This window comes from Notolepis coatsorum (assembly GCF_963971535.1).
Source record: "Notolepis coatsorum genome assembly, chromosome: 10".
In the NCBI taxonomy this organism is placed as follows: domain Eukaryota; kingdom Metazoa; phylum Chordata; class Actinopteri; order Aulopiformes; family Paralepididae; genus Notolepis; species Notolepis coatsorum.
The window spans coordinates 124,955,060-124,981,731 of NC_140174.1; the positions used below are offsets into that span (position 1 = coordinate 124,955,060).

At 42.5% G+C, this 26,672-nt stretch overlaps 1 protein-coding gene across 1 annotated transcript; it reads right to left on the bottom strand.

The window, feature by feature from the left end:
• Positions 1-619: 619 nt before the first annotated feature.
• On the bottom strand, positions 620-26,672 carry elac1 (elaC ribonuclease Z 1). The gene is made up of 5 exons (XM_084322483.1): positions 26,461-26,672; positions 10,276-10,482; positions 9,214-9,272; positions 5,626-5,836; positions 620-2,439 (listed from the first exon to the last, which is right to left on the bottom strand). Exons 1-5 carry the CDS (start codon positions 26,615-26,617, stop codon positions 1,928-1,930), a joined length of 1,146 nt encoding a protein of 381 aa, XP_084178609.1. The 5' UTR covers positions 26,618-26,672; the 3' UTR covers positions 620-1,927.

The window sequence follows — 26,672 nt, forward strand, 5'->3', positions numbered from 1 at the left end:
TCCTCCTCGCCGCAGAGAGAGACCTGACGACTGGCCTCTCGTCCTCCTCGCCGCAGAGAGAGACCTGACGACTGGCCTCTCGTCCTCCTCGCCGCAGAGAGAGACCTGATGACTGGCCCCTCGTCCTCCTTGCCGCAGAGAGAGACCTGATGACTGGCCTCTCGTCCTCCTCGCCGCAGAGAGAGACCTGATGACTGGCCTCTCGTCCTCCTCGCCGCAGAGAGAGACCTGATGACTGGCCTCTCGTCCTCCTCGCCGCAGAGAGCCGTGTTGGTTTCAGACTTCAGAGGCTCCACTATGATGTCAGATAATTGCAATAACACTACAGAGGCTGTGCTGTTGGTGAAACATTAATTCATGTCACAATCCATCAGTAACGTGGGAGTAAAACATACTTTATAGAGCTTTAATTAAATAAACCTTGGTCTTGCCTCTTTCTTTGCAATCCAGAACTTAATTTCTCAGAAAAGGTCCAACCTTTACACTTTGTATTTGGATACACAAGGTCTTTATTATAATTTTTTATATACTGTATGGCAACAGTCTGCATCAAGGCTGCACTGTTAAGTTGTCCAGCAGAGGGCAGTATTTGCCAATTCAGTATCTCTACTTGGCTCTGGTTGAGTAGTTCATGAGAAGAGCTTGATCCCCGAACAGCAGCCAGCATTACAACGTCTCATCTCTGCTCGGGTTGGGTTCCTTTAGCCGGTTCTGTTTTGGAACTGGTTCTAAATACCCCTCTGTCTCCTACAGTTCCACTCAATCCCTGTCTTTCAGTGTTTAGGTTATTTATCATTTCATCATGTTCCCTTTCTGTATTGCTGAAAGAATATTTAGTTACTGGACTGAGTGCAATAAAAGCAATATTCAATCGTTGTCTTCTCCCCCAAAGTAATTACCAAAGAAACCTTTAAATAAGTGATTATAAAGGATTTGATTTGACGAGCCCGTTCCGATAGTGAATTCATATTCCATCAAATGTTTTCAAGCCCCAACCCTGCACTCTGGATGGTCTAGTTTAGTCTGATAGTTTAGCAGCTGGATTTAAATACTAATATTGTATTGCAGAGACTCATATTGAAGTTTACATTTCATAAAGGATTACAGCTGATGACACTTTTAAATCCAATAATTCTCTCTCACACACAAACACACACACGATTAGGGCAAAAATCATTATTTTGATTGATATTGAGATCACGATTATCAAACACGATTACGCACTGATTTGAGAACATCATATGACGACTGAATTCGTTTTACCTTTCTTCTCGACCAAAGGCTGCCTCTCTGTCATCTTCTACAAGTTACCAAAGGCTGCCTCTCTGTCATCTTCTACAAGTTACCAAAGGCTGCCTCTGTCATCTTCTACAAGTTACCAAAGGCTGCCTCTCTGTCATCTTCTACAAGTTACCAAAGGCTGCCTTTCTGTCATCTTCTACAAGTTACCAAAGGCTGCCTCTGTCATCTTCTACAAGTTACCAAAGGCTGCCTCTGTCATCTTCTACAAGTTACCAAAGGCTGCCTTTCTGTCATCTTCTACAAGTTACCAAAGACGTTTCAAAACAACTGGAGAAGTGCGCCGTGGCTCCTCCCTCTCAACACGATGCTGAAACTACTATTAAAGGAGGGAGGGGCGGAGCATGAAGGAAGGGTGCGCTGCATTTACAACACAAGGAACTTAGCATGTCCCAGGAATTTAGCATGTCTTTTTCTTATCATGCACAACTTGTGTCTTACCTATTTTCTTTTTTTTCTATGCCTATTTTTATTGTATTTTGCACAATCGCTGCGGGCATGACCACCCGCATTTCACTGTATGCCCTGGTATGTATGTGACAAAAACCTCTTGATTCTTGACAAGACAAAATTAGCGCAACGTGGCATGCGGTACAAGAATGGTTTTATCTTGATTGTCTTGTTTTCATCATGGGTCTGGACCCGCAGTACGTCCTGCCAGACACAGAGGTCTCTTGAGCGGGATGGGCAGACACAGAAAGTCTTCCGCCAGAGTCACCTCTATGTCCGTCCCCTGCAGCGCCTCCTCCGCTTGCCTCCGGAGCTCGGCGACGTCGTCCTCGTCTCCCTCCTTCAGCAGGGCGCTGGGCTTGTACCTCTGGCTGAAGTGGTACAGCACCAGCCTCCGCGCCCCGCAGGCCCGCGCCACCGCGGCCGCCATCTTGGGCGTGCTGTGCCCGTGCTCCACGGCCTTGTCGCGGTGCTCCTCCCCCAGCGTGGCCTCGTGCACCAAGATGTCCGCCCGGGCGCAGGCGGCCAGCGGCCCCTCCCCCACCACGGCGCTGCAGTCTCCCAGGATGCACACCTTCCTGCCGGGCACGGGCGCCTCCAGGACCTCGCCGGGCGTCACCACGCGGCCGCTCTCCAGCGTCACGCTGCCCCCTGCCTTCAGGCGTCCGTACTGCGGCCCCGGCTTCAGTCCTACATCAAATCAAATGTATTAAAATGATATTGGATAGGGGCGCCCCAGTGGCGAACCACATAGCGCGCTCAGCCGCGACACGGCCGACCCGGGTTCGACTCCCGAACCCGTCGTTATTTGCCGAATGTCTTCCCCCCACTCTGTCTCCCATTCCTCCTCTGTCTCTCTCTACTGGACTGCCCAGTAGCAATAAAGCGATAAAACGGCAAAAAATAAATCTTTAAAATTATATTGGATATTAAATGAATTCCTTTATTAGAAAATAGCCTACTGTTTTTAATGGCGGAGAACACTGGAATGAAATCCTGCTTTACTGATATAAATAAACTATTAAATAGATAACCTTTCATTTCAATATTTTATTAATGAGGTATGTTTCTCTAATGTCTAACCAAAAAGTTGGAAATAGTTGTTTTCTACAGCGAAATCGCTGTGAATGCATATACAACTAATAATATGCTTAGATAATATATAGCCTAGTATGTACTGTAGTATTGTTCGTCCAAAATCCAATCTAAAGTTTGGCTGCATTTTTTAACACCTTGGCAGTCAGATACTAGGTGTCACAAACTGCCTTTTCTAAACAAAGGTTTTTACTATTTAGAGATAACTGTTTTAGCTCTTACAGTAAATATATTCTTAAACATTCAAACTGTGATAATATGGAAAAAAAACATTTCATTAATTTTATCATGATCTGACTTCTAGATCGGTCACTATGTCTCTAACATTTACATTTAGTCATTTAGCTGAAATGCTTTTATCCAAAGCGACTTACAAGTTCTGTACGACAAGTCAGCAGGAAGGGCACAACTCTATCAGCTGAGTAACAATGTTCATCAAAGTGTTGAGTGCTACAGTGTAGGTTAGTTTATTAGGACAAGTGCATGACAGTAAGGTTAGTTAGGGTTAGATTTTTTATTGAATTTTTTCATTTCAGATAATGGTTGAAGAAGTGCGTCTTTAGTCGACGATTGGACGGTTTCCGGCTGTCCTAACTGTGGTGGGAAGTTCATCTATTCTCGAAGTCAACTTCCTGTCTATTGTTGCTAGGCAACTGCGGCGTGGGGGAAACACGCCCCCCGGGTACATTGTGTACGGTTCATTTAGTGCAGAAACGGATCGGAAAAGCGGCAAATTAAACACAATCAAGGGTAATTTTCTTCAGTGCATCACAATGCCACAGTGCAACACAAGAGCTGCTGTGTTACGCTTTGTACTAGTAATAACATAATCAAAAATCAAAATTGAAAGTTTTATATAATACCAGTTGAGGCATCACGGATATCTGGCGGCTATCAAGAGGGCACATGTAGACTCAGACGGGAGAGTCGATCAAAGCAGACCCTGGCCCCCAAGTCAAATCATACGTATGTCTGCTCTACCCATTTCATAACAGGTGAGAATAAGGAACAAATATGTATATCGTAAATTATGTTTTATTGGCTGTGAGGCTGTAAACAGCAGAGAAATGTTAGCTGCTAGCTACTTCACCATATAACGTTAGTCCATTCTTTTCAAGTAGCCTACATGCCTTTTTTTTCACCTTAGAATCACCAGAAAGGCTTTCGAAATAGTGAAATGCCATGTTGGCCTCAATATTTTCAAAACAAATTATATGAAAAGGTTATGAAATGAACAAGAATGTGATAAAATATGTAATAAAAACAGAGCTCAACGCATACATTTTTGATCTCCACCATAAAAAAGTTTGTTTTCCACCATACCAAGATGGCGGTGGTCTTGTGACATCAGAGTGTCTTCGAGAATACGACTCTGCACCGGTCACACACGTCTCTAACAGATCGATACGGGAAGTCTAACCGGGATCCGGCGGTGAAAGGGTTAGGGTATTGCAGAGACTCATATTGAAGTTTACATTTCATAAAGGATTACAGCTGATGAAGCTTTTAAATCCAATAATTCTCTCTCTCACACACGATTAGGGCAAAAATCATTATTTTGATTTGATATTGAGATCACGATTATCAAACACGATTACGCACTGATTTGAGAACATCATATGACGACTGAATTCGTTTTACCTTTCTTCTCGACCAAAGGCTGCCTCTGTCATCTTCTACAAGTTACCAAAGGCTGCCTCTGTCATCTTCTACAAGTTACCAAAGGCTGCCTCTGTCATCTTCTACAAGTTACCAAAGGCTGCCTCTGTCATCTTCTACAAGTTACCAAAGGCTGCCTCTCTGTCATCTTCTACAAGTTACCAAAGGCTGCCTCTGTCATCTTCTACAAGTTACCAAAGGCTGCCTCTGTCATCTTCTACAAGTTACCAAAGGCTGCCTCTGTCATCTTCTACAAGTTACCAAAGACTGCCTCTGTCATCTTCTACAAGTTACCAAAGGCTGCCTTTCTGTCATCTTCTACAAGTTACCAAAGACTGCCTCTGTCATCTTCTACAAGTTACCAAAGGCTGCCTCTGTCATCTTCTACAAGTTACCAAAGGCTGCCTCTGTCATCTTCTACAAGTTACCAAAGGCTGCCTCTCTGTCATCTTCTACAAGTTACCAAAGGCTGCCTCTGTCATCTTCTACAAGTTACCAAAGGCTGCCTCTGTCATCTTCTACAAGTTACCAAAGGCTGCCTCTCTGTCATCTTCTACAAGTTACCAAAGGCTGCCTCTGTCATCTTCTACAAGTTACCAAAGGCTGCCTCTGTCATCTTCTACAAGTTACCAAAGGCTGCCTCTGTCATCTTCTACAAGTTACCAAAGACTGCCTCTGTCATCTTCTACAAGTTACCAAAGGCTGCCTCTCTGTCATCTTCTACAAGTTACCAAAGGCTGCCTCTGTCATCTTCTACAAGTTACCAAAGGCTGCCTCTCTGTCATCTTCTACAAGTTACCAAAGGCTGCCTCTCTTGTCATCTTCTACAAGTTACCAAAGGCTGCCTCTCTTGTCATCTTCTACAAGTTACCAAAGGCTGCCTCTCTGTCATCTTCTACAAGTGGTTGAAGATAATGGTTGAAGAAGTGCGTCTTTAGTCGACGGCGAAAGATTGGACGGGTTCCGGCTGTCCTAACTGTGGTGGGAAGTTCATCTATACAACTCTGCACCGGTCACACACGTCTCTAACAGATCGATACCGGAAGTCTAACCGGGACCCGGCGGTGAAAGGGTTAGGGTTAGGGTGAAAGGGTTAGGGTTAGGGTGAAAGACCCGACTCACCGAGCGCCCTCAGCCGGTCCGTGTCCAGTCTGCCGGGCTGGTCGCGCTCCTGGACGCAGAAGCCGAAGGAGGCGACCCGGTGGAAGAGGCGGAAGGCTGTGACCTCGAACCTGCCGTCCTGCAGCAGAGAGTAGCAGTCGCTGGCCGCGTCCAGAGAGATGGTCCTCCCGGGCTGCTCCTGGGGGTGGAGGGGGCCGCTCACCGAGGTCATCTGGGGGGAGGAAGACTAGATTAGTGGAGCGCAGAGCTGAGGTTATCTGGGGGGAGGAAGACTAGATTAGTGGAGCGCAGAGCTGAGGTCATCTGGGAGGAGGAATCAGACTAGATTAGTGGAGCTGAGGTCAAGAGGTCATCTGGGAGGAGGAATCAGACTGGTTAACTCCGCTGGCACAATTCATATCCAAAAGATATCCATTATGCACAATCAATTCCGTGATGGTGAAGATGATGACAACATATAGGCCTGTTTTACCCTCTATCTTGCTGGTAAAAGACTACACGCAACAGGGACCCTTACGTCACGGCTCACGATTTATGTTCATTGGTTGTTCAACATCACCGAATTGTTATTTTACCGATGAGAGGTATACGGTCTAATGCTTCCTTTAGTTGCCTGTGGCACGGGACTCATCCCGCTGTAGCTGCTGTTCTATTAGAAAATATTGAAATGACAAGTTCACAAGAGAGAAAAGCAAGATAGAGGGTAAAACAGGCCTATATGTTGTCATCATCTTCGCCTAATTTCAGAATAGCCATTTGTTTTCTTGAAAAGTATAGATATTACTACGCTAACATATAATCACGCTGCTGTTATACAGCAACTTGGACAGTAGTTGAATGAGAACCTGCGAGGCGGCAGCTACGTGGCGATTGGCGCAGAGAGAAACGTCAGTGGCCAATCAGATCGCAGAACCTGAACGCGGAACTGCAAGTGTGTTGGTAAAAAACTACACGCCACCGGGACCTGGGGGGATGGGGCGGCACGCAGGGGTGGAATTCCCGTCGCCGTGCATGGCGGTGTGAGTGTCGCGAGGGCTGTTTGTGTTTTCCTTCGGTCATGGCGTGCTTTATCGGGGGGTGCGTCTTGGATGGGGATGTGGTAGGGATTGATGTGTGGGGGTGTTTTGGGGGACTGACTGTTCTGGGGGGGTTCACATGCCTTCGAGCGTCATTGTACTTATTTTATGCCATTATTAAGTCTGCACGTTTACATTAATAATAATAAATTCAATTTGTACCGCACTTTATATATAAAAATTAAAAAAATTATAATAATAATAAAAATGAATAGAAGTACAATTAAAAATAATAATAGTAAAAAAATAATTCAGGCAAATGCCTTGTTAAAAATAAATGTTTTTAGGCCCCTTTTAAAAACCTCAACGGACTGTGGTGCTCTCAGATGGTCAGGGAGGGCATTCCACAGCCGAGCAGCTACATTGCACTACCGTACTTCTATTGTCTTTTATACCTATTATTTTTTTTTATTTTTTTTTTATTTTTTACGGCGTGGTACCCCGTCCACCCACCACTGCATCCCTGCTCCCGGGTAACATCCAAAACATTCTGTGATTTTTAGACTCTTTTTATATCACAAACAGTACTGTATTTGCAAATCTGGTATGTCATAAATGTATAGATGTAGCAGTACTGTCTATCTGTATGTCGTGTGTGTCATATATGTTATGATGATTTGAAAATGGGGGACCCTGATGTAAACAAGACGAAAGTCTTTCTCTGGTCTGCATCCCCTTAACAATTGTGTGTATTGCGCTGTACTGTACTGTACCCATTCTGCAATCTGTTAATAAAGTTTTTTTTTTTTTTTACATTTTTTATGGCCACTAGATACATTTTTTGGTACACATCAGGTAACTTAGAATGAGCAGAAGTTGGAGAGGAAAGAGGGGAGAAAGAGGGAAAGAGGGAAGGGGAAGGGGGGGAGGTGACAAAAAGAGAGGAGAAGAAGAAGAAAACTTAAAAGATCAAATGAAAAATAAACAAACAACAAAAATAAGACTCAATAATAAAAACAAAGACAAAACAAAATAAAACTAAAACCCCAATTTTTTTTTTTTTTTTTTTAAATAAAAAGAAAAAAGGGGGACATCACATAGGGTCAGACATAAGACAGGACATATTCTTACAACAATAATACAACATATCAGACAGGCTAGCGGCTGTTCCTGGGGAGGATCCGTTACATTTGATCGTTATTACTTTTAGCAGAAGTCAGATCGTGTGTGTTTGACATATTCTGTCCATTTCGACCAGATCCAGTAGAATTTTTATTGAAAATGACATCTTTTCCATTATGTAGATGTCATGAGTTACGTCTATCCAATCTTCTACTGTGGGTGCCTCTGGTTTTAACCATCTTCTTGTGATAGCTTTCTTGCTTGCTATCAGAAGCATCATTATAAAAATGTTGTCATTGAAGTCCCATTTTTCATAGGGAATATTTCCTAGGTATAGGGTGTCAAATTTGAAGGGGATGTCAATCTCAAAAATTGCTTCTAGGTTCTTATGTATCTCTTGCCAGTATGGTACCAGGGTTTGGCATTCCCAGAATATATGTGAATGATTGGCTTCGTTTAGCCCGCCAGCATTTTCCCTCGGTCCCCTGATGTTTTTTCTGCCATGGGGTGATAAAAAACCTTACTAGGTTCTTCTAGCCAAATTCCCTCCAGTTGTTTGAGCCTGTTGTTTCCCATTGTTGTGTACATAATCTGTCCCATACCTCTCCTGAGATTGACATATTGCATTCTTTTTCCCATTTCTCCTTTATGTACATTGTGTTAGTTGATTTCGATTTGGCCTGGCAGAGTCCTCCATATATTCTGGAGATTATATACCTATTATACCTATTCTTATGTCTGCAATTTATGCATTGTTTTATATATATATATTATATTCAGCTGATTTTATGCATATGTTCATTTTATACTATATAGTTATTAATATTTATTATTGTTATATTGTAGAAATGTGTGCATTGAAATGTCCGTAAAGTCTTGACGACATTGAAAATGAGGGTGACCTCAATGGACCTGTCTCAAACCCTGCCCTCTTTTCTTGATCCTCCAATCACAACTGTCGCTTACCTCGGACAAACCAAGTTTGTCCGAGGTAAGCGACAGTTGTGATTGGAGGATCAAGAAAAGAGGGCAGGGTTTGAGATAGGTCCATTGTCTTTTTGAGTATAAATAAAGGTTGATGATGTAATTAAGAGGACTTTTTTTTTTTTAAATGCATAGGTTTATAAAATAGGCGGATATAAAGCAAGGGCAGGGTTTTGTCAACAAAGAAAATAAATGATGGAATAACAACAGTTAGCCTAAGGTTGATTGAGTAGGACATGATGACTCAATGATACCTTCTGATGGTCATAAGAACATTTGAAAATAGTTGTTGCAGCTTTAACCATTTCACTGCCACACCACAGAAGGTTAACCTTTCACTACCACACTACAGACGGTTACCGTCTGTAGTGTGGTAGTGAAAGGGTTAACCTGCTGTTGTGTGGCAGTGAAAGGGTTAACCTTCTGTGATGTCTCAGTGAAAGGGTTAAATCAGTCCACCACAAACCTCCAGGCTGAGCTGACCCTCAGGTGGACTCTGGTCGGGACATGGCTCCAGTTCATGTACTACAGGAGAAGAAGAGAGGAGGAGGAGAGACGATTCAAGATCCAAGAGTTGTATTTGTCACATACAGACACAAGACATGTAGTGAAATGTAGGTGGCCATGGAGAGGAGAGGAGAGATGAGGATAATGAGAGGAGAGAAGGGAGAGGAGAGAAGATATTAGGATAATGAGAGGAAAATGGAGAGGAGAAGAGAAGAGATTAGGATAATGAGAGGAAAATGGAGAGGAGAAGAGAAGAGATTAGGATAATGAGGAAAATGGAGAAGAGAGAAGAAGAAAAGAGATTAGGATAATGAGAGGAAAATGGAGAGGAGGAGAGAAGAGATTAGGATAATGAGAGGAAAATGGAGAGGAGGAGAGAAGAGATTAGGATAATGAGGAAAATGGAGAAGAGAGAAGAAGAAAAGAGATTAGGATAATGAGAGGAAAATGGAGAGGAGGAGAGAAGATATTAGGATAATGAGAGGAAAATGGAGAGGAGGAGAGAAGAGATTAGGATAATGAGAGGACAATGGAGAGGAGGAGAGAAGAGATTAGGATAATGAGGAAAATGGAGAAGAGAGAAGAAGAAAAGAGATTAGGATAATGAGAGGAAAATGGAGAGGAGGAGAGAAGAGATTAGGATAATGAGAGGAAAATGGAGAGGAGGAGAGAAGAGATTAGGATAATGAGAGGAAAATGGAGAGGAGAGAAGAGATGATGAGGAAAATGAGAGGAGAGGAGAGAAGGGAGAGGAGAGAAGAGATTAGGAAAATGAGAGAAGGGAGAGAAGAGATTGGGATAATGAAAGGAGAAGGGAGAGGAGAGCAGTGTCTATCATTCTCCAGAGGCATGTGTCTGCAATGGTCAAGATATAAGCACATAAAAACAGGGACATTGTACAAGAAACAACTCAATAAAAACAATCAACATGAAGACAATCAAAGAAGAAAAGATACAATGAACAGTATTAGTATTATTATTATTATTATTATTATAATAACAGTACACATCTGGGACATGCCTGCGTATGGGAAGAGGAGCTGGGAGCCTGTGAGACTCAGGGTGACCCTCAGGAAGTGTCTGAGGCCGCGGGGGCCATAGATGTCCACGCAGGGCAGGGTCTGGCTGGGTCTGGGGTTGGTGTTGAGGCTCACGGTGCATAGCAGGCCAGGCAGACCAAACAGGTGGTCCCCGTGCAGGTGAGTGATGAAGACCTTGGTGATCCGACCTGGATTGAAAACATGATTCACGACAAAACGACAGGAGATGGGAATCAAAATGCAGGTGAAACCCAACTCCAATAATAGTCTGTCAATAGCGGTGTTCATGACCAAGCCCCACAGCGGTAGAAGAAGCATATACTATCTCATTATTTGTTTAACATTTATTTACCCAGGGTAGGTTCGCTGAGCACAGATGCTCTTTTTCAGCTACGCCCTGCTTCACATTCACACAGTAGAAGAAGCATCTCATTATAAATACACGTTCGTTTATTTTAGCAGCATCTCTGACTAGTGCCATTTTTTTGTGTGTCTTTCCCTCTCTGCACCACCCTTTCTCTTCATGTTGGAAAGCAGTGCTCCACACTCTAGCTACAAACATCAACCTGACATGCTAGTGATGCACCTAGGGCTGCACGATTTTGGGAAACAATCTAAGTGCGATTTTTCGGACAGATATTGCGATTGCGATTAAATTTGCGATTATAATTATTATTTCTTTTAAACAGCCCCACAGAGGTTTATTGTAAAATGCGGCTTGCATCTGGCCTACGCGGTGGGTCTTTTCGGGACACCGAGCCTGAAAATGTTTCTTTTTACCTGGGAATCGATACTGGTACCCAACGACGGTACCTTTTTTTCTGTACTTTACTCTCCCTCTCTGAAGTCTAAACTTCACAACACACAATCTAAAACCCCTTACCTGCCTCTCCCGAATCGATCTTGTATCTCAATGGGACTTCCTGGTTAAATAAATAAAAAAAATTAAATTAAAGAAAATTGCGATTATCATTCCATTATCATTTTATTTAAAATCGATTAATCGTTCAGCATCATGCACCGATGTGAAAATTCTGGCCGATACCGATAAACAATATTAATATTGCTGTTCTGGTTGATACCGATATTTACCGATGTCAATATCTCTGTATAGAAAACTCTTTTTTATGATAAACAAAAAAAGAGCTATTTTTTTTTTTACTTTTGTAATTTATTTTCAGAAAATGACTGATATTTTGAAACAATTTAAGACCAAAACATGTTAAATAAAAATAAATATTTTAATAAAAAAAATCTTTTATAAAGGATACAAGTGTGTCCTGAATTCACACTATGGATAAGCCAACCCTGAGTATTCTCAATAGACATCTAAGTCACTTGAGACCAAGTCACTGTATTCTGTGAACATTGTACAACAGTTCAAAACTTTAAAGTACAGTAGTAGGTATGGCCAAAGCCAAAAGTATTGGTATTATATCGGCGGCCGATATTATATTTTTACCCATTCACTCACACACCGACGGCAGAGGCGACCATGCAAGGTGCCAACCTGCTCATCAGGAGCAATTAAGTGTCTTGCTCAAGGACACTGCGACATGCTGCCCGGGAGGAGCGGGAATCGAACCGAGAACCTCCTGATTACCAGACGACTGCTCTACCTCCTGAGCCACTGTCGCCCCGTCATATCCTTTTGATTTGCTTCACTACAGCATTAGCACAACAGGTTATCTTGCCAGCTGCACATCCAAACCTCTTAGCATGCAACGTCCCACATATGGCGTTTTTTGGACTTTTTGCAACCGGCACTTTGGCGACCCCTAGTGGCTCGGGTGTGCATATTTTGTAATACAATATATATATATCGAATAGAAGGCTTATTTGTTGCCTGTCGATAGCGGCAAAATCCGACAAAATCCGTTCAGCGGTTCTCGAGTTACATGCCAGTATTTGAGGCTTGTGCAAAGTACACGGTATTGCGCAAAATACCACTCCTGACTCAGGCTGCAGTAGTTCCGTCAATCTAGATCCGATCTCGAAAATTATTGTGGATCGTTGTAGCCAATGAGCTTTCCAATGATACCCCACATGGCCTGGGGATCTAAAAAAACACGAAAACAGGAAGAGAAAAACAGCCGAATGAATTGAAGTCTATGAGAAAACTGAGTTTTTCTTTGTACACAGTTTACCAAAATCACTCCTAATCTCTCATTTCTGAATGGAAGGCTTCAGGCTATGGCTCCGTCTGTAAGCCATACCACCTTCTGGGAAAATACTACCTCTGTACTAAACACCTACTACAACTCAAGTTCAGACCTATGTTACTCTATTATGTTAGCACTAAAAGTGAGTTGAATGTCATCTTTCAAAAGAGACCAGGCTCATGCATGTGCTATAAGTATAAAGTATGTTGTTTTGGTTTGCAAAAAAAGTATGCAGTCCTCAAGTTAAAGTTAAAAAATTGCCACTTTTCTGCCCGCTTGATAAGCGGTTAATGAGAAGAACATAACGTTGATCTGTTCATGTTGTGTGTATTATTTTCTAAAATGTAGTTAATCAAGGGGTGGATTTCATCATTTGTACTAACTCCTATTACTATAATACAATGCTAGACACTGAAAAAAGCCATTTATAATGCATGTCACCTTTAACACTTTGAGTGCCAGCAGGGGGCACCAGAAATAGCGCTTGAGTGCCAGCGCTGTAGTCAATGGGAGGGCGATCACATTTGCGAACGCATAAACTATATCTTAAATTATGCCTATGTGTCTAATACGCCCATCGCTTATCAATGACTTGTTTGCAGTCAACATTGTCAATTGACATTGCCGTTTTATACCATTTTGAAAAAACGCTGGTTTTTTAAACGTCCAGAAAAAATAAAAGATTCTGCAGGAATCGCGCTTTACTGGAATACACAAAACACGTCGTCATTTTTCGGCCTATTTATGAATCGTTTTCAAATAAACGCTAGATTATCGATAGTATATGTGTACTTATGCACGCTAGAGAAGCGGGCTGAAAAATCGATTATCTTATTTCCTGATCAGCACACACACACTCACAGCCACACACACACATATGGGACACGCTGAGATATAGGTGAAAAGAGCTCTGATTATCCCAAGACTGGTCAAATAGATTCCTTACCTCAGATCAGATGTTCTCCAAAAAGATTATTCCAATTCCTGATCGCCATTCCAAATATCAATCGCGTTTATTGATCCAACGCTGGGTAGTGGAAACACATATTCCACGCTGTTCTGAGGGTGGGCATTAGGCAATGACTGGGATTGTCTCCGGTTACATGCCTGACAAGTAAAATGTGGATTCCGGACTCTTTTTTTCCCATCCATTTCATTCAGTCCAATCCAATGGGTGCAATACCATCTGGAGAGACGATAGGGGGCGGTATTTTCCCTGTTCGAGCTCAGACAGATCCCCACTGGTAACGTGAGGCTAGATTGATGAAAAATTCATGGAAATCGATAATAAAAAAATAACGATTAAATAACGAGATTTCTCGTTCTTGGCACTCAAGTGGTCGGAGATCATTCTTTTAAAGGCAGCTTCAGAGGTTATACCCAGTTATGTCCCATGTTCTGTCCTCTTGAACAGATCCACCTCAACATGCCCAGCAGTGCTAGCGGACTGACCATCGGGCGCACCGGGAGTTTTCCCGGTGGCCTGGCAGACTGGCATGGCCTGGCCCTGTCAGACTGGCAATGTTTTTTATTTTATTTATTTGTATATTATATTATTTTGTTGCCCGCAGTCAGGCCACTGAAATCCGAAGCAGGCCACGGTCAGTATAAGTGTTTCTAGTTGCGCGGAGATGTGCTCTCTAATATACGTTCGTTCCGCAGGCAGGAATGAGTTAACTGTTGTCACCCAGCGCGAGGCAGCGCGCTTGCGCTGGCTTGTCAGGTTGATGTTTGTAGCTAGATAACCCTCAGGGCTGTCTTAAATACTTCGAAGCTTCGAACATAAAAAAATTGAAGTTTAAAAGGTTTTTTTTTGCCTCCAAAATCTTGCGCCTCCATTCCAATGAAACGAAAGTAAGCGGCGCCTCGACTCCACCTCTCTACAACAAGCACGTGGAGATTATCTGTGTTGAAGACAACAAGGACATGTGCAGCAGACATGTCGACGAAGAAGTCATCAGATGTGTGGTTACACTTTAAAATATGCAAAGACAATGACCAAAAAGCAGAGTGCCAGATATGCCAGAAGAAAATGGCATATCACAACTCTACAACAACTTTGTCAAATCACCTAAAAAACGTAAGTATCGTTGTACACGACGGCGACGCCACACAAAACATTAACAAGGTTATGCCTATGCTGCTATGACTAATGTGTTACCAAGTTGGCTAATTTAATTGTAATCATCTGCTTTTGTAGGTGCATTGTCTGATATAATTATAAATTATAAATTAAATATAATATAATTGTTTGCTTGATAGACGAAGGTTGCAACATAATTATGTAATGTCATGTCGTTGGCTGTGAGAGCAGCCCCACTGCACCCAGGCAGCGCAGCCGAGTGAAACCTTGTTGGCTGCATCACAGTCACGAAAGGGGCTACTTAATTAATGAATCCAATCCACTTTATTTATAGAGCACATTTTAAAACAACAAAGTTTACCAAAGTGCTGTACAAGTCCCACAACATAAGATAAAAAAAATAAAAAATAAAAAATAATAATAATAAATAAATAAATAAAAAAAAAATCGAAGCTCGGCCCCGAAGCTTCGATTGCCAAAAAAAGCTTCGAAGGTCAGCCCTGCTTCCAACATGAAGAGAAAGGGTGGTGCAGAGAGGGAAAGACACACAAAAAAGGCACTAGTCAGAGATGCTGCTAAAAGTTTTTTTTTAGCAGTCCTTTTATCATCTATTTGACTCGAAGAAGACTTGGAACTAGCGATTGAGACCAGGCATAAACTCATAAAGAAAGAAAGCATAAAGATTAAGAGATCGAGAAGTTGGGTCATTTTCCTATTGACTTGTATACAATCAGAATTCTTTTTGCAGCTGTTGACTGTATAAATGGGCGAGTTATATACAAATGCACCCCCTGCAGTTGTTATGAACAGTGAAATTAGCTATAGACAGTGTTGGTTGCTGTAATTAAACTAATTACAATTAAACTTTTTTCTTATTTCTGCTCATTGAATAGTAAATTCCAGATGTTTGTTTTTTTAGTTCAAGAGTTTTAAAAGAAAAGGATTTGCCCATCACCTTTCCACAGAGTTCACACACTAATATGAAGCACTCTTGAAGAGTGACTCTTCTTTAAATAATGTTTGCTGTGATTTGAAGCTTTTCTACAGTTGCATGTTTTGTTTTTGTTTTAACTTTTTCCTGTTATACTTGCAGTTAGGTAGGCAATGTTGAATTATATTATAGTGAACAAATAGGTAACATGTAACGTCATAGCATTCCTACCCAAGAATAAATAAAGTTATCCAAAAACAAATTAATTTAATTAATTAATTTGTTTATTTCAATTGACACTAATGGAAACAAATAAAAAGATAAACATTTAAAATAAAACAGCAACATGTAAGAAACATTGTAAACATTGTAAGGTCACTACGTCAGGGAGGAACTAAATCACCTGTATCTGTTGGTTTTAACGTGTTCTTTGTTGTCGTAACACACGGCTGCTCTGTAGCTACAACTTAGCTAGACTAGAGACATTTCACACAAAGCTGACCACCTCTCCAAATAAGGCAAAAATGAATGAATGAATGGAAAAGATGAAGTTGTGGGATGCATGCAGCAGGCGCGCGGCGCATCTAAGGTAAGGGACAATAATAATATAGTTGTCGTTTTAAAACTGCCGCCGGGCAGCATCAGGCATTGGGCTGTGTTGGCACTTTCTTCGTCTGTTAACTTCCCATGGTGATTGATCTGATCTGTGGTCTGTGCTGCCCTGCTAAACTGTGAGTTGTTCAGCAAACTTAACAGTCGAGTCATTCCTGCTTGTTAATTAGTTTTATTCCCCCCCCTCAGCTTCCCGTTCCGCGGCTATGATTATATTCTGTTGGCCTGGCCTGGCCTGGCCTGGCCTGGCCTGGCCTGGCCTGGCCTGGCCTGGCCTGGCCTGGCCTGGCCTGGCCTGGCCTGCCTGAGTCAAATTCCCGGTAGGAATTATGGTCCCAGTCCGCGACTGCCCAGCAGTACACATACATAGATGTCGAAATACTTCCCAAAGGTCAGTGAATACCACGACCACAACACCAGAGGGAGCTCCACAAATCATGTTCAACCAGATTCGGCACAAACAAGGGACTAAACACGTTTCGCAATTATGCCACAACAATGTGGAACGCCCTACCCACAGCTGTAAAGGAATGTGAATCCTAGCCCCTTTCGTGACTGTGATGCACGCCAACAAGGTTTGGCCGAGTTAATCCACAGTCCCTTGCTCCTCAATAGGAAACCAACCTAGATTTACCCTGAAGAACTGGTCAGACGAGAACCGTTCCTTATACAAGTATCGCAGAGAAATTTCAAAGGTACTCACAGTTGCACGAGGGTTTTGGACAAGGAACGGCAATGGTTTGAAAGCTCGGCGTTGCTAAAAAAACATTTTAAATATTGTTTATAAACTGGTCAACACTGCTCAAAAAACGGCTATGTGAATCCCTACCCACATTCAAAACTGCTCTCAAAGAGCACCTACGGGAGGCTGCAATTCGAAACTGGCCCCCGTAAATGTCCAAACCTCCCCACCCCCACCTAATAATAATAATAATAATAATAATAATAATAATAATAATAATAATAATAATAATAATAATAATAATAATAATAATAGATTCTATTTGTAATGCGCTTTACAGTCGCGGGGCAAATCTCAAAGCGCTACAGTTAAAAGAACTTAAAAACTAGCGAGAATAAAGGAAAGAAAGAATATTAAAATAGGCAAAACTAAACATAGAATAACATAGAGAAACATAGAATAAAATAAAACTGATAAAAGAAATTGGTAAAAGAACATAAAATGTGTGGAGCTAAACATTTGATAAAAAGTCAACAGAAGGCTCTAAAAAGGTGAGTTTTGAGGCCTTTCTTGAAAGCATCCACAGTCTGTGGGATGGGAGAGCATTCCACAGACTGGGAGCGGAAGAGCAAAAAGCCTGATCTCCCATAGTGCAGAGATTGGTCCTTGGGCGCTGGAGGAGGTTTGCCTGGCCAGAGCGGAGATGTCGAGAGGAGGAGTGAGGGGTGATGAGTTCTTTGAGGTATAGGGGGGCGTTTCCGTAGAGGCATTGGTGGGTGAGCAGGGAGACCTTGAACTCAACCCTGAGTGAGACAGGGAGCCAGTGAAGGGACTTGAGGATGGGAGTGATGTGGTGGTATTTCCGCACTCTCATCAGGATCCTAGCAGCGCTGTTTTGGATACATTGTAGCCTTTGGATGTTCTTGCTAGGGATCCCGATGAGGAGTGCGTTGCAGTAAACCAGCCTGGAGGAAACAAAGGCGTGGATGAGCTTTTCGGCATCTGACAGAGTGAGTGAGGGGCGAAGTTTGGCGATGTTCCTAAGGTGGTAGAAAGAGTTTTTGTATAATTGATTTATGTGCGCCTCAAAAGGTCAGGTGAGGGTACATTTTTACCCCTAGGTTGGTGATTGTTGGTGACAGGTAGGGATGGGTACCGAATTCTGTACTTTTGAGGTACCGAACCGAAACACGTCGGTACTACCGAGTATCGAATCAAGTGAGATACCAAATTTCTTTTACTTTTTTTTACTTTTTTCTTTTCATGTCAACGTTCACACACACAATATATGCTTACCTAGGATTTTACTTGATTCAACAACAAAGCAGTCGGAGCAATGGCAAGCCGAAAACTGTCGAAATTGTAGTTATTTGAAGTTTGGATTTTTTTCACGACTGAGGTAGGTAAATAAAATTTCTTTAGACTAAAGTACCGAAAAAAGGTACCGTTGGGTACCGGTATCGATTCACAGGTACCGGTATCGGTTCAAATGTGAAAGGTACCCATCCCTAGTGACAGGGTGATGTTTTGGCCGGAAAAGGTGATGGTGGATGAGCGAACCTGGTTTGGGGTGCCAATAATAATGGCTTCAGTTTTAGAACTGTTTAACTGTAAGAAGTTGTGCTTCATCCATGCCTTGGTCTCCTCAAGGCAGGTGGTCAGAGTGGAAGAGGGCAGAACTGTGGATGGGGTAGGGTTTATTTTTAGGTAGAGTTGGGTGTCATCAGCGTAGCAGTGGAATGATATTCCATGCCGGCTGATGACAGAGCCAAGGGGTGTAGAGGGTGAATAGGGTGGGGCCAGTCTCCTGCCTCCTCCCCACCGTATGTATATTCTCTCCCCATCATATGTATATATTCTCTGTTAGGATCTATGGGTAACAGTACTGTATATTTGCATATCGTATATGTCACAAATGTAACAGTAGCCTACTATATACCTGTATGTCATGTATGTCCCTATGCCATAAATGTCATGATGTCATTTGTAGGGATGGGTACCGAATTCGGTGCTTTTGAGGTACCGAACCGAAACACGTCGGTACTACCGAGTATCGATTCAAGTGAGATACCAAAAAAATATATATATATATATTTTTTTACCCTTTTTTTCCTTTTTTCTTTTCATGTCAACGTTCACACGCACAATATATGCTTACCTAGGATTTGACTTGATTCAACAACAAAGCAGTCGGAGCAATGGCAAGCCGAAAACTGTCGAAATTGTAGTTATTTGAAGTTTGGATTTTTTCTTTTCACGACTGAGGTAGGTAAATAAAATTTCTTGAGACTAAAGTACCGAAAAAAGGTACCGTTGGGTACCGGTATCGATTCACAGGTACCGGTACCGTATCGGTTCAAATGTGAAAGGTACCCATCCCTAGTCATTTGTCACAGTACTAGTAGGCACAATCTATAGACCGCCAGAACAGAGTGGCTTCTATGACACACTTGATGGGTGTTTAGCTGGGGTGGAGGGGGTAGAAAAAATTCTTATTGGGGACTGGAACACGGATATGCTGCGTAAAGCAGCACCCGTCTTCAAGGCCTTCAGTAGGTTTTCTGATCTGCACGGTTTCAGCCAGCTAATCACCCAACCCACAAGGGTATGTGATTCGACACAAACCACCATTGACCTCATTTTGACCTCTGACAAGTCCACGATGATCTCCAATAAAGGGGTGATAGCATGTGGGTTAAGTGATCATTATATGATTTTCTGTACCCGCAAAAAGCTAAAACAGAAGGCCGGCTGTCACAAAACAGTCACATCTAGAGACCTCAAAACCTACTCTAGAGAGAGGCCTTTAACCAAGAACTGGGGAGCTTGGACTGGTCAGATGAACTCAGTGGTACACAGGTTGAAGAAACATGGCTTGGATTCAAAACCAAATTCACAACAATACTCAACAACATGGCACCCATAAGAACCACCAGGGTTAAAAATCGCACTGAGCCATGGATGCACACTGAAATACTGGCCGCTATGAAAACCAGAGACAAAAAATGCTCTGAACTTCATAAAAGTCAGACAAAGCTTTCCAAAAGCTCAAACAGTGAACTCCAAGCCCACGTGGTTGAACTAAAAATTCAAAGAAACAGACTAAGAAATGACGTAAACACCATGATCAAAACCGCAAAAAGAAATTTCATCAATGACAAAAGTGAGGAAAACAAAAACAAACCACGTGAACTTTGGAAATTACTCAATAATCAACTAGGCTGCAGTAAAAAACTTAAAACCAGATTCTCAAACATAAACATAAAGACGGACAACACACTCATCACAGACAAGCTGGATGTAGCCAATAACTTAAACATCTTCTTCACAAACATAGCCACAACACTGGTAAACAAACTACCCTCCCACTCAGGGCATTATGGGGTAGAACACATAGTAGCATACTACAAAAACCTAGGGGTCCACAAAGACGACTTCAAACTTGAAATGGTAACAACCGATGAGGTACTCAAAAAATTTAGCACCCTCCAACCTAACAAGGCCACTGGCCATGACAACATCCCCTCCAAATTCCTCAGAGACTCAGCAGCCGCCATCAGCCCAGTCATCACACACATAATAAACCTCTATAAAACAGGGACACGTCCCCAATGACTTCAAAATTGCGAGAGTGACCCCTCTGCACAAAAAGGGCAGCAAATTAGACCCAGGCAACTACCGCCCTGTTTCTATTCTTACCTCCATCTCGAAAGTCATGGAGAAAAGTCTACGAACAGGTCGAAAAGTACCTGGCGGAAAAAAAACTAATCTACGAATTCCAATCTGGCTTCAGAACGTCCCACTCCACTGACACATGCCTCCTCTATTTGAACGACCACATCAAACAAGAGGTGGACGCGGGCAAATACTGTGGCATGGTCATGCTGGACCTACAAAAGGCCTTCGACACTGTCAATCACTCCATTCTGATTGACAAGCTAAAAGCAATTGGTTTTGATAGTTTATCAGTGAGCTGGATGCAATCCTACCTGGAGGGGAGAGAACAGATGGTAGAGGTAAACGGTACTCTATCCCCCCCCCCCCTCACAGTGAGCTGTGGTGTTCCACAAGGAAGCATACTAGGACCGCTACTGTTCCTAATTTATGCAAATGACATGTCGTCAGCCTGTGACTGCAACTTGTTCCTGTTTGCGGACGACTCAGCCCTGCTGGTCTCTGACAAGAACAAGTTGCAGGTTGAAAAAACCCTCAGCTCGGAACTAGGCAAAATCTGCATATGGCTCGCTGATAACAAACTATCATTATGGGCAAAACAGAGCCCATTCTCTTCGGTTCAAATAACAAACTCAGCAAGACCGACGGCTTCTCAGTTACAGTGGGTGACAATATTGTCACAAGGAAAGACGAAATTACCTACCTGGGTTCCATCCTAGAGGCAAATCTTTCCTGTGACAAAATGGCATCCAATGTAATAAAAAAAAGTCAGCCAACGAACTAGATTCTTGTACCGGATCTCCTCTCTGGTAAAGGGCAATTCCAGCATTATGGATGTTACATTCAGAGAGAACATTGGAAACTTAACTTAACATTGACAAGGCATCGATTTGAATTGGAAGTATAATTTACACATTTTTGTTACACTTATTGAGATAAAGATGAGCCTGCAGTAAGAAATGTTTTGACCTTTTGGATTTTGAGATAGGTGACAAAATACACAGTGTTATGGATGTTACGGAAATTGACAAGCTTTTCGGACTCACTGAACACATGATGAAAACTCTGTGAATATTTTTCAAAGAATAACATGTTTACTATCACTTTGTAGGGAAGGGTTTGAGGTACCCAAAAAGCACATTCAGGAAAACCTGGCATTTCCTCTCAAGGAATGAATCACAAAAAAGTGCCGTTATGGATGTTACATTTTTGCGTTATGGATGTTACACGTCTGAAATAGACAAAAAACACTATCAAAAATAGGGCTTTACCCACGTGTTTGACTTCGGTGGACCATTTTGAGGGTCAAACCAGTCTGGATTCATGTTGTAGTCTGAAAAAATGCCAGGAAATGCTTCTTCTTCTTCTTATTTGAATTTCCGGCAGAGTAGACGCATCGAGGCGTATTACTGCCCTCCGCAATTCTTTTTATGGGCTCTTCTTCTTCTCCTTCTTCTCCTTCTTCACCTTCTTTTTCTTCTTCTACTGGACCCCGTCATCACCTACATTGTCCATTGGAGTGCAGCTACTGCTGCTACTTCCTGTCTGAGCCCCCCTCCGCGGGACCCACCTTGCCCCCTGCTATCTTATCCTGGGCTGCTTTGTCCCTCGCAGCCTTGTCCCTCGCAGCCCCCTCAGCCAATTCGCTATACACCACCTCCCAGTCCAGACCTTCCAATCCCAGATGTTGAACCGCTATCCTAACAATCATCTTCACCATCGCTGTTTTACCCTTAGCCTCTGCCATACCAGTAACTACCCCTGCCACGAAGGCCACAATACCTAATTTCTCCTCCCTTCCCCTCTCTACCTGCTCTACCCTCACTGCCAAATGCCCTCCTTCAACCCCCTGCACCCTTTCTTGGCTACCCTGTCCTGCTCCCCACCACAACTACAGCACTTCGGCTTCACTCCCTCTCCACACTTCCCATATTCATGTTCCCCGCCACACCTAGCGCACCTCAGCCCCTTCCTACACGTGGTAGCTATATGGCCAAACTCCTGGCACCTATAGCACCTAAGAGGATCATGAACAAATTCCCTAACCCTATACATCCTACGCCCTACAAACACCTCCCTAGGAACAACCCCCTCAAATGTAATCACTACCGTCCCCGTCACTGCCCTCTCTGCTCCCCTCTTCATCCTTTCTGCACTCTTAACTATGCCATTACGCCCGTTCTCCATTAGCTCTCCCACCAGCTGCTCTACTGTAACCTCGACCGGTACCCCAGCTATCACCCCCTTACATCCCCCCCCCCTCTTCTCCCCTACCCTCGCCACCTTACTTATACCCACCCCCCCAATGCCCCGCATCTTCCTAGCCACCTCCACCTGCCCCTCACTACCACACCCTACGGCCAGATTCCCATCCCACAAAACTCTCACGTACTTTACCTCCCCTAATTGCTCGGCAATGAGTTTGGGCCACTCGAGCCTACCTACTTTCCTCTCACCCCTCTCCCCCTCAAGCCTGACCACTATATGGATCACTTCCGCTTTTGCCACATCTTTTCCAGCACCCTCGTCTCCCGGCCCACTTGAGCTATCGTCCCCCACTTTCTTCCTCTTCCCCCCTTCTCCCCCCCTCTCCTCCCAGAGAATTGTTGAATATATATAGAACACAGATGTTCTAGAATGTTCGATTATGACATCATACTGTGACATCACAAATGTTCTAGAATGTTTGATTATGACATCATACTGTGACATCACAAATGTTCTAGAATGTTCTATTATGACATCATACTGTGACATCACAAATGTTCTAGAATGTTCTATTATGACATCATACTGTGACATCAAAAAAAATCACATAGTTTCAAAATATCAGTCACTTCTGAAAATAAATTACAAAAAGTTTTTGAAAAATAGCTCTTTATTTGATTAACATAAAAAAGTGTTTTCTATACAGAGAACAGCAATATTAATATCGGTTAAATCAGAAAATTAGTTTTGGAGTAATTCCATGAAAATGTCAACCTCATCATGAAAAAGAAAGTTATAAAAAATAAAGTCCAATTCACTCTGCCTGGACTGGTTCAGAGAAATGGTATCTCCCTCTGTTATCCATGTGAGGATTGAGGTGTTCACAAATCTGATCAAAACTGACCCAGGACGTGTCCTCTTTGGTTGGAAGTGCAGCGGTAAGCCTCCATAAGGGACATGGACATGTGGCGTTTCTGAACCCTCTGCTTGACTCCTTCTCTTGTGGTCACTGCATCCTTCATTCCTGGGGCCTGTCTTGAAATGTCGTCCCTGGAATAATACTCATTTACTTTCTGTTTGGTTTCATGTGGGGTTTCTGTGTTTTTTGGGGTGGGTTGCTTGTCACAATACTCGGCAAAACAATAACAAATAGTCAAATACACATGTAGGCTGAGCAGACGCGAGGGGGAGATGGCCGACAGCAGCCGATTAGCAGTAGGCTAACGTGGACACTGCTCTGCCTAGACCAACAATGTGTGAAAAAGTTGTGTCTGGAAATATGTTGGATTTTAATCAAACAAGGAGTCATAAAATACTTCTGATTTAAATCAAACAAAGGGGTCATAATCGGACTTAACAACACACATTTTTGATAGTGTTTTTTGTCTATTTCAGACGTGTAACATCCATAAGGCAAAAATGTAACATCCATAACGGCACTTTTTTGTTATTCATTCATTGAGAGGAAATGCCAGGTTTTCCTGAATGTGCTTTTTGGGTACCTCAAACCCTTCCCTACAAAGTGATAGTAAACATGCTATTCTTTGAAAAAGATATTCACAGAGTTTTCATCATGTGTTCAGTGAGTCCGAAAAGCTTGTCAATTTCCGTAACATCCATAACGCTGTGTATTTTGTCACCTATCTCAAAATCCAAAAGGTCAAAACATTTCTTATTGCAGGCTCATCTTTATCTCAATAAGTGTAACTAAAATGTGTAAATTATACTTCAAACAAAGGGGTTTTGATTGAATTGATTGAAAAGTTTATTAACAGATTGCAGAATGGGTACAGTACAGTACAGCTCAATACATACAATTGTTAAGGGGATGCAGACCAGAGAAAGACTTTCGTCTTGTTTACATCAGGGTCCCCCATTTTCAATTCATCATAACATATATGACATACATGACATACAGATAGACAGTACTGCTACATCTATACATTTATGACATATCAGATTTGCAAATACAGTACTGTTTGTGATACAAAAGTGTCCAGAAAAAGAGTGTATATACATTTGACGTAGAAACTGTACATTGGTCATAATCGGACTTAACAACACACATTCGCAATGTAACATCCGTCACTTGCAATGTAACATCCATAACGGTAACATCCATAACACTTGTAAAGAATACAAAAAATAAGACCAGAATGACTAATTGTTGCTAATATGTCATCTTTATAAAAGTTAGCTTTGCTTAGGAAGTTTGGTTGACATTGCATTCCAGATGCATGTTTTATGACAACTTTTCCTGGAAAACGTTATGGATGTTACATTCGCTGTCCCATAAAGGGGCATTATAACAGCATGCTTCACCTGCCAATGGAAAGACACAAAGTACATTAATTGATTCACATATTGATACAACAGCCCTTCATGACCAAAGGTGAGGTTAGAAAAATATCTGTTGATTTTTTTTGCCATTCTGGCCATTCAGAAAGTCATACAATTAGGTTAATCGAAAAAAAAAATTATATCTGTGTCTCCTCCTGTAGTGTGAAAAAACATGCATTCTCATAAATATTACGATCAAATCTATTTTGTACTTCAAAATATAGACCTTGATGATACATTTGAAATTGGTTTGGTTATGATCATGTTATTTTAAATTTTTCATGGTGAGGTTGACATTTGCATGGAATTGCCCTAAACAAGAATACCCTGAAGACTCTGGCAGGAGCACTCATTCAAGGGTACTACGACTATGCTTGCACCTCATGGTACCAAAGCACCTCAAAGGCGCTAAAACAAGATTACAAACATCACAAAACAAACTGGTCAGACTACTACTTGACCTTACCCCCAGAACCCACCTCACCCCTGCCCACTTTGACAACCTAGGATGGCTTAGAGTAGACAACAGAGTACAGCAACTTGCAATGGGCCTAGTCTACAAGATACACTATACGACTAAGGTACCCATGTACATGTCAAAATACTTCCCAAAGGTCAGTGAATACCACAACCACTACACCAGAGGAAGCTCAACAAATCATGTTAAACCCAGATTCGGCTCAAACAAGGGACTAAACACGTTTCGCAATTATGCCACATCAATGTGGAACGCCCTACCCAAAGCTGTAAAGGAATGTGAATCCCTACCTACCCACATTCAAAACGCTCTTAAAGAGCACCTACGGGAGGCTGCAATTCGAAACTGGCCACCGCCCACCGTAAATGCCCAAACCCCCACCACCTCCGTCCTAATAGACAGTCTCCTCCCCACCCCATTCTCTCCCCGCCGTATGTATATTTCTCTCCCACCCACCCACCCCTCCAAATGTACAGTCTCCACCCCACCATATGTATATTTCTCTCCCACCCACCCACATCCCTCCTAATGTACAGTCCCCTCCCCATGTATATACTCTGTCAGGATCTATGGGTAACAGTACTGTATATTTGAATACCGTTTATGTCACAAATGTATCAGTACTAAATACATGTATGTCCCTATGCCATAAATGTCATGTATGTTGTGTATGTCATAAATGTCGATATGAATTGAAAATGGGGGACCCTGATGTAAACAAGACAAACGTCTTTCTCTGGTCTGCATACCCTTAACAATTGTGTGTATTGATCCGTACTGTATTGTACCCATTCTGCAATCTGTTAAATAAAGTTTTCAATCATTCATTCATTCACCCAGTGGTCGGAGATCATACTTTTAAAGGCAGCAAAATGAGGAAGAACCTTCAGCTTCAGAGGTTATACCCAGTTATTATGTCCCATGTGCTGTCCTCTTGAACAGAGCCACCTCAACCCGCGCAGCGGTACCCAGACAGAACCTGAACCTGGACTCACCGGCTCTCAGCTGGCTCTTCATCAGCTGGGTCTGGGTTCCCTCTCCGCAATCAAACAGCCAACACTCCCCCTCGGTCCTGAGAACCAGCGCCGAGGCGCCGCGGTGCGGGGACGGGTAAGCAGACCCAGTCCCCAGAAAAGTAAGATCCATCGTCATTTTTAAAACGCAAATATTACAACTTTACTCATGGACTGACAGCTCCTCGTCAGGC

What these genes read in the sequence shown, in the direction of transcription:
- elac1 (XM_084322483.1), bottom strand. Translation starts at nt 26,617, where the DNA reads ATGACGATGGATCTTACTTTTCTGGGGACTGGGTCTGCTTACCCGTCC. An exon ending in GCTCCTCTTCCCATACGCAG is followed by an intron (nt 9,273 to 10,275) that starts GCATGTCCCAGA and finishes CTTCTCCTGTAG; the next exon opens with TACATGAACTGGAGCCATGT. An exon ending in AGGGTCAGCTCAGCCTGGAG is followed by an intron (nt 5,837 to 9,213) that starts GTTTGTGGTGGA and finishes TCCTCCCCCCAG; the next exon opens with ATGACCTCGGTGAGCGGCCC.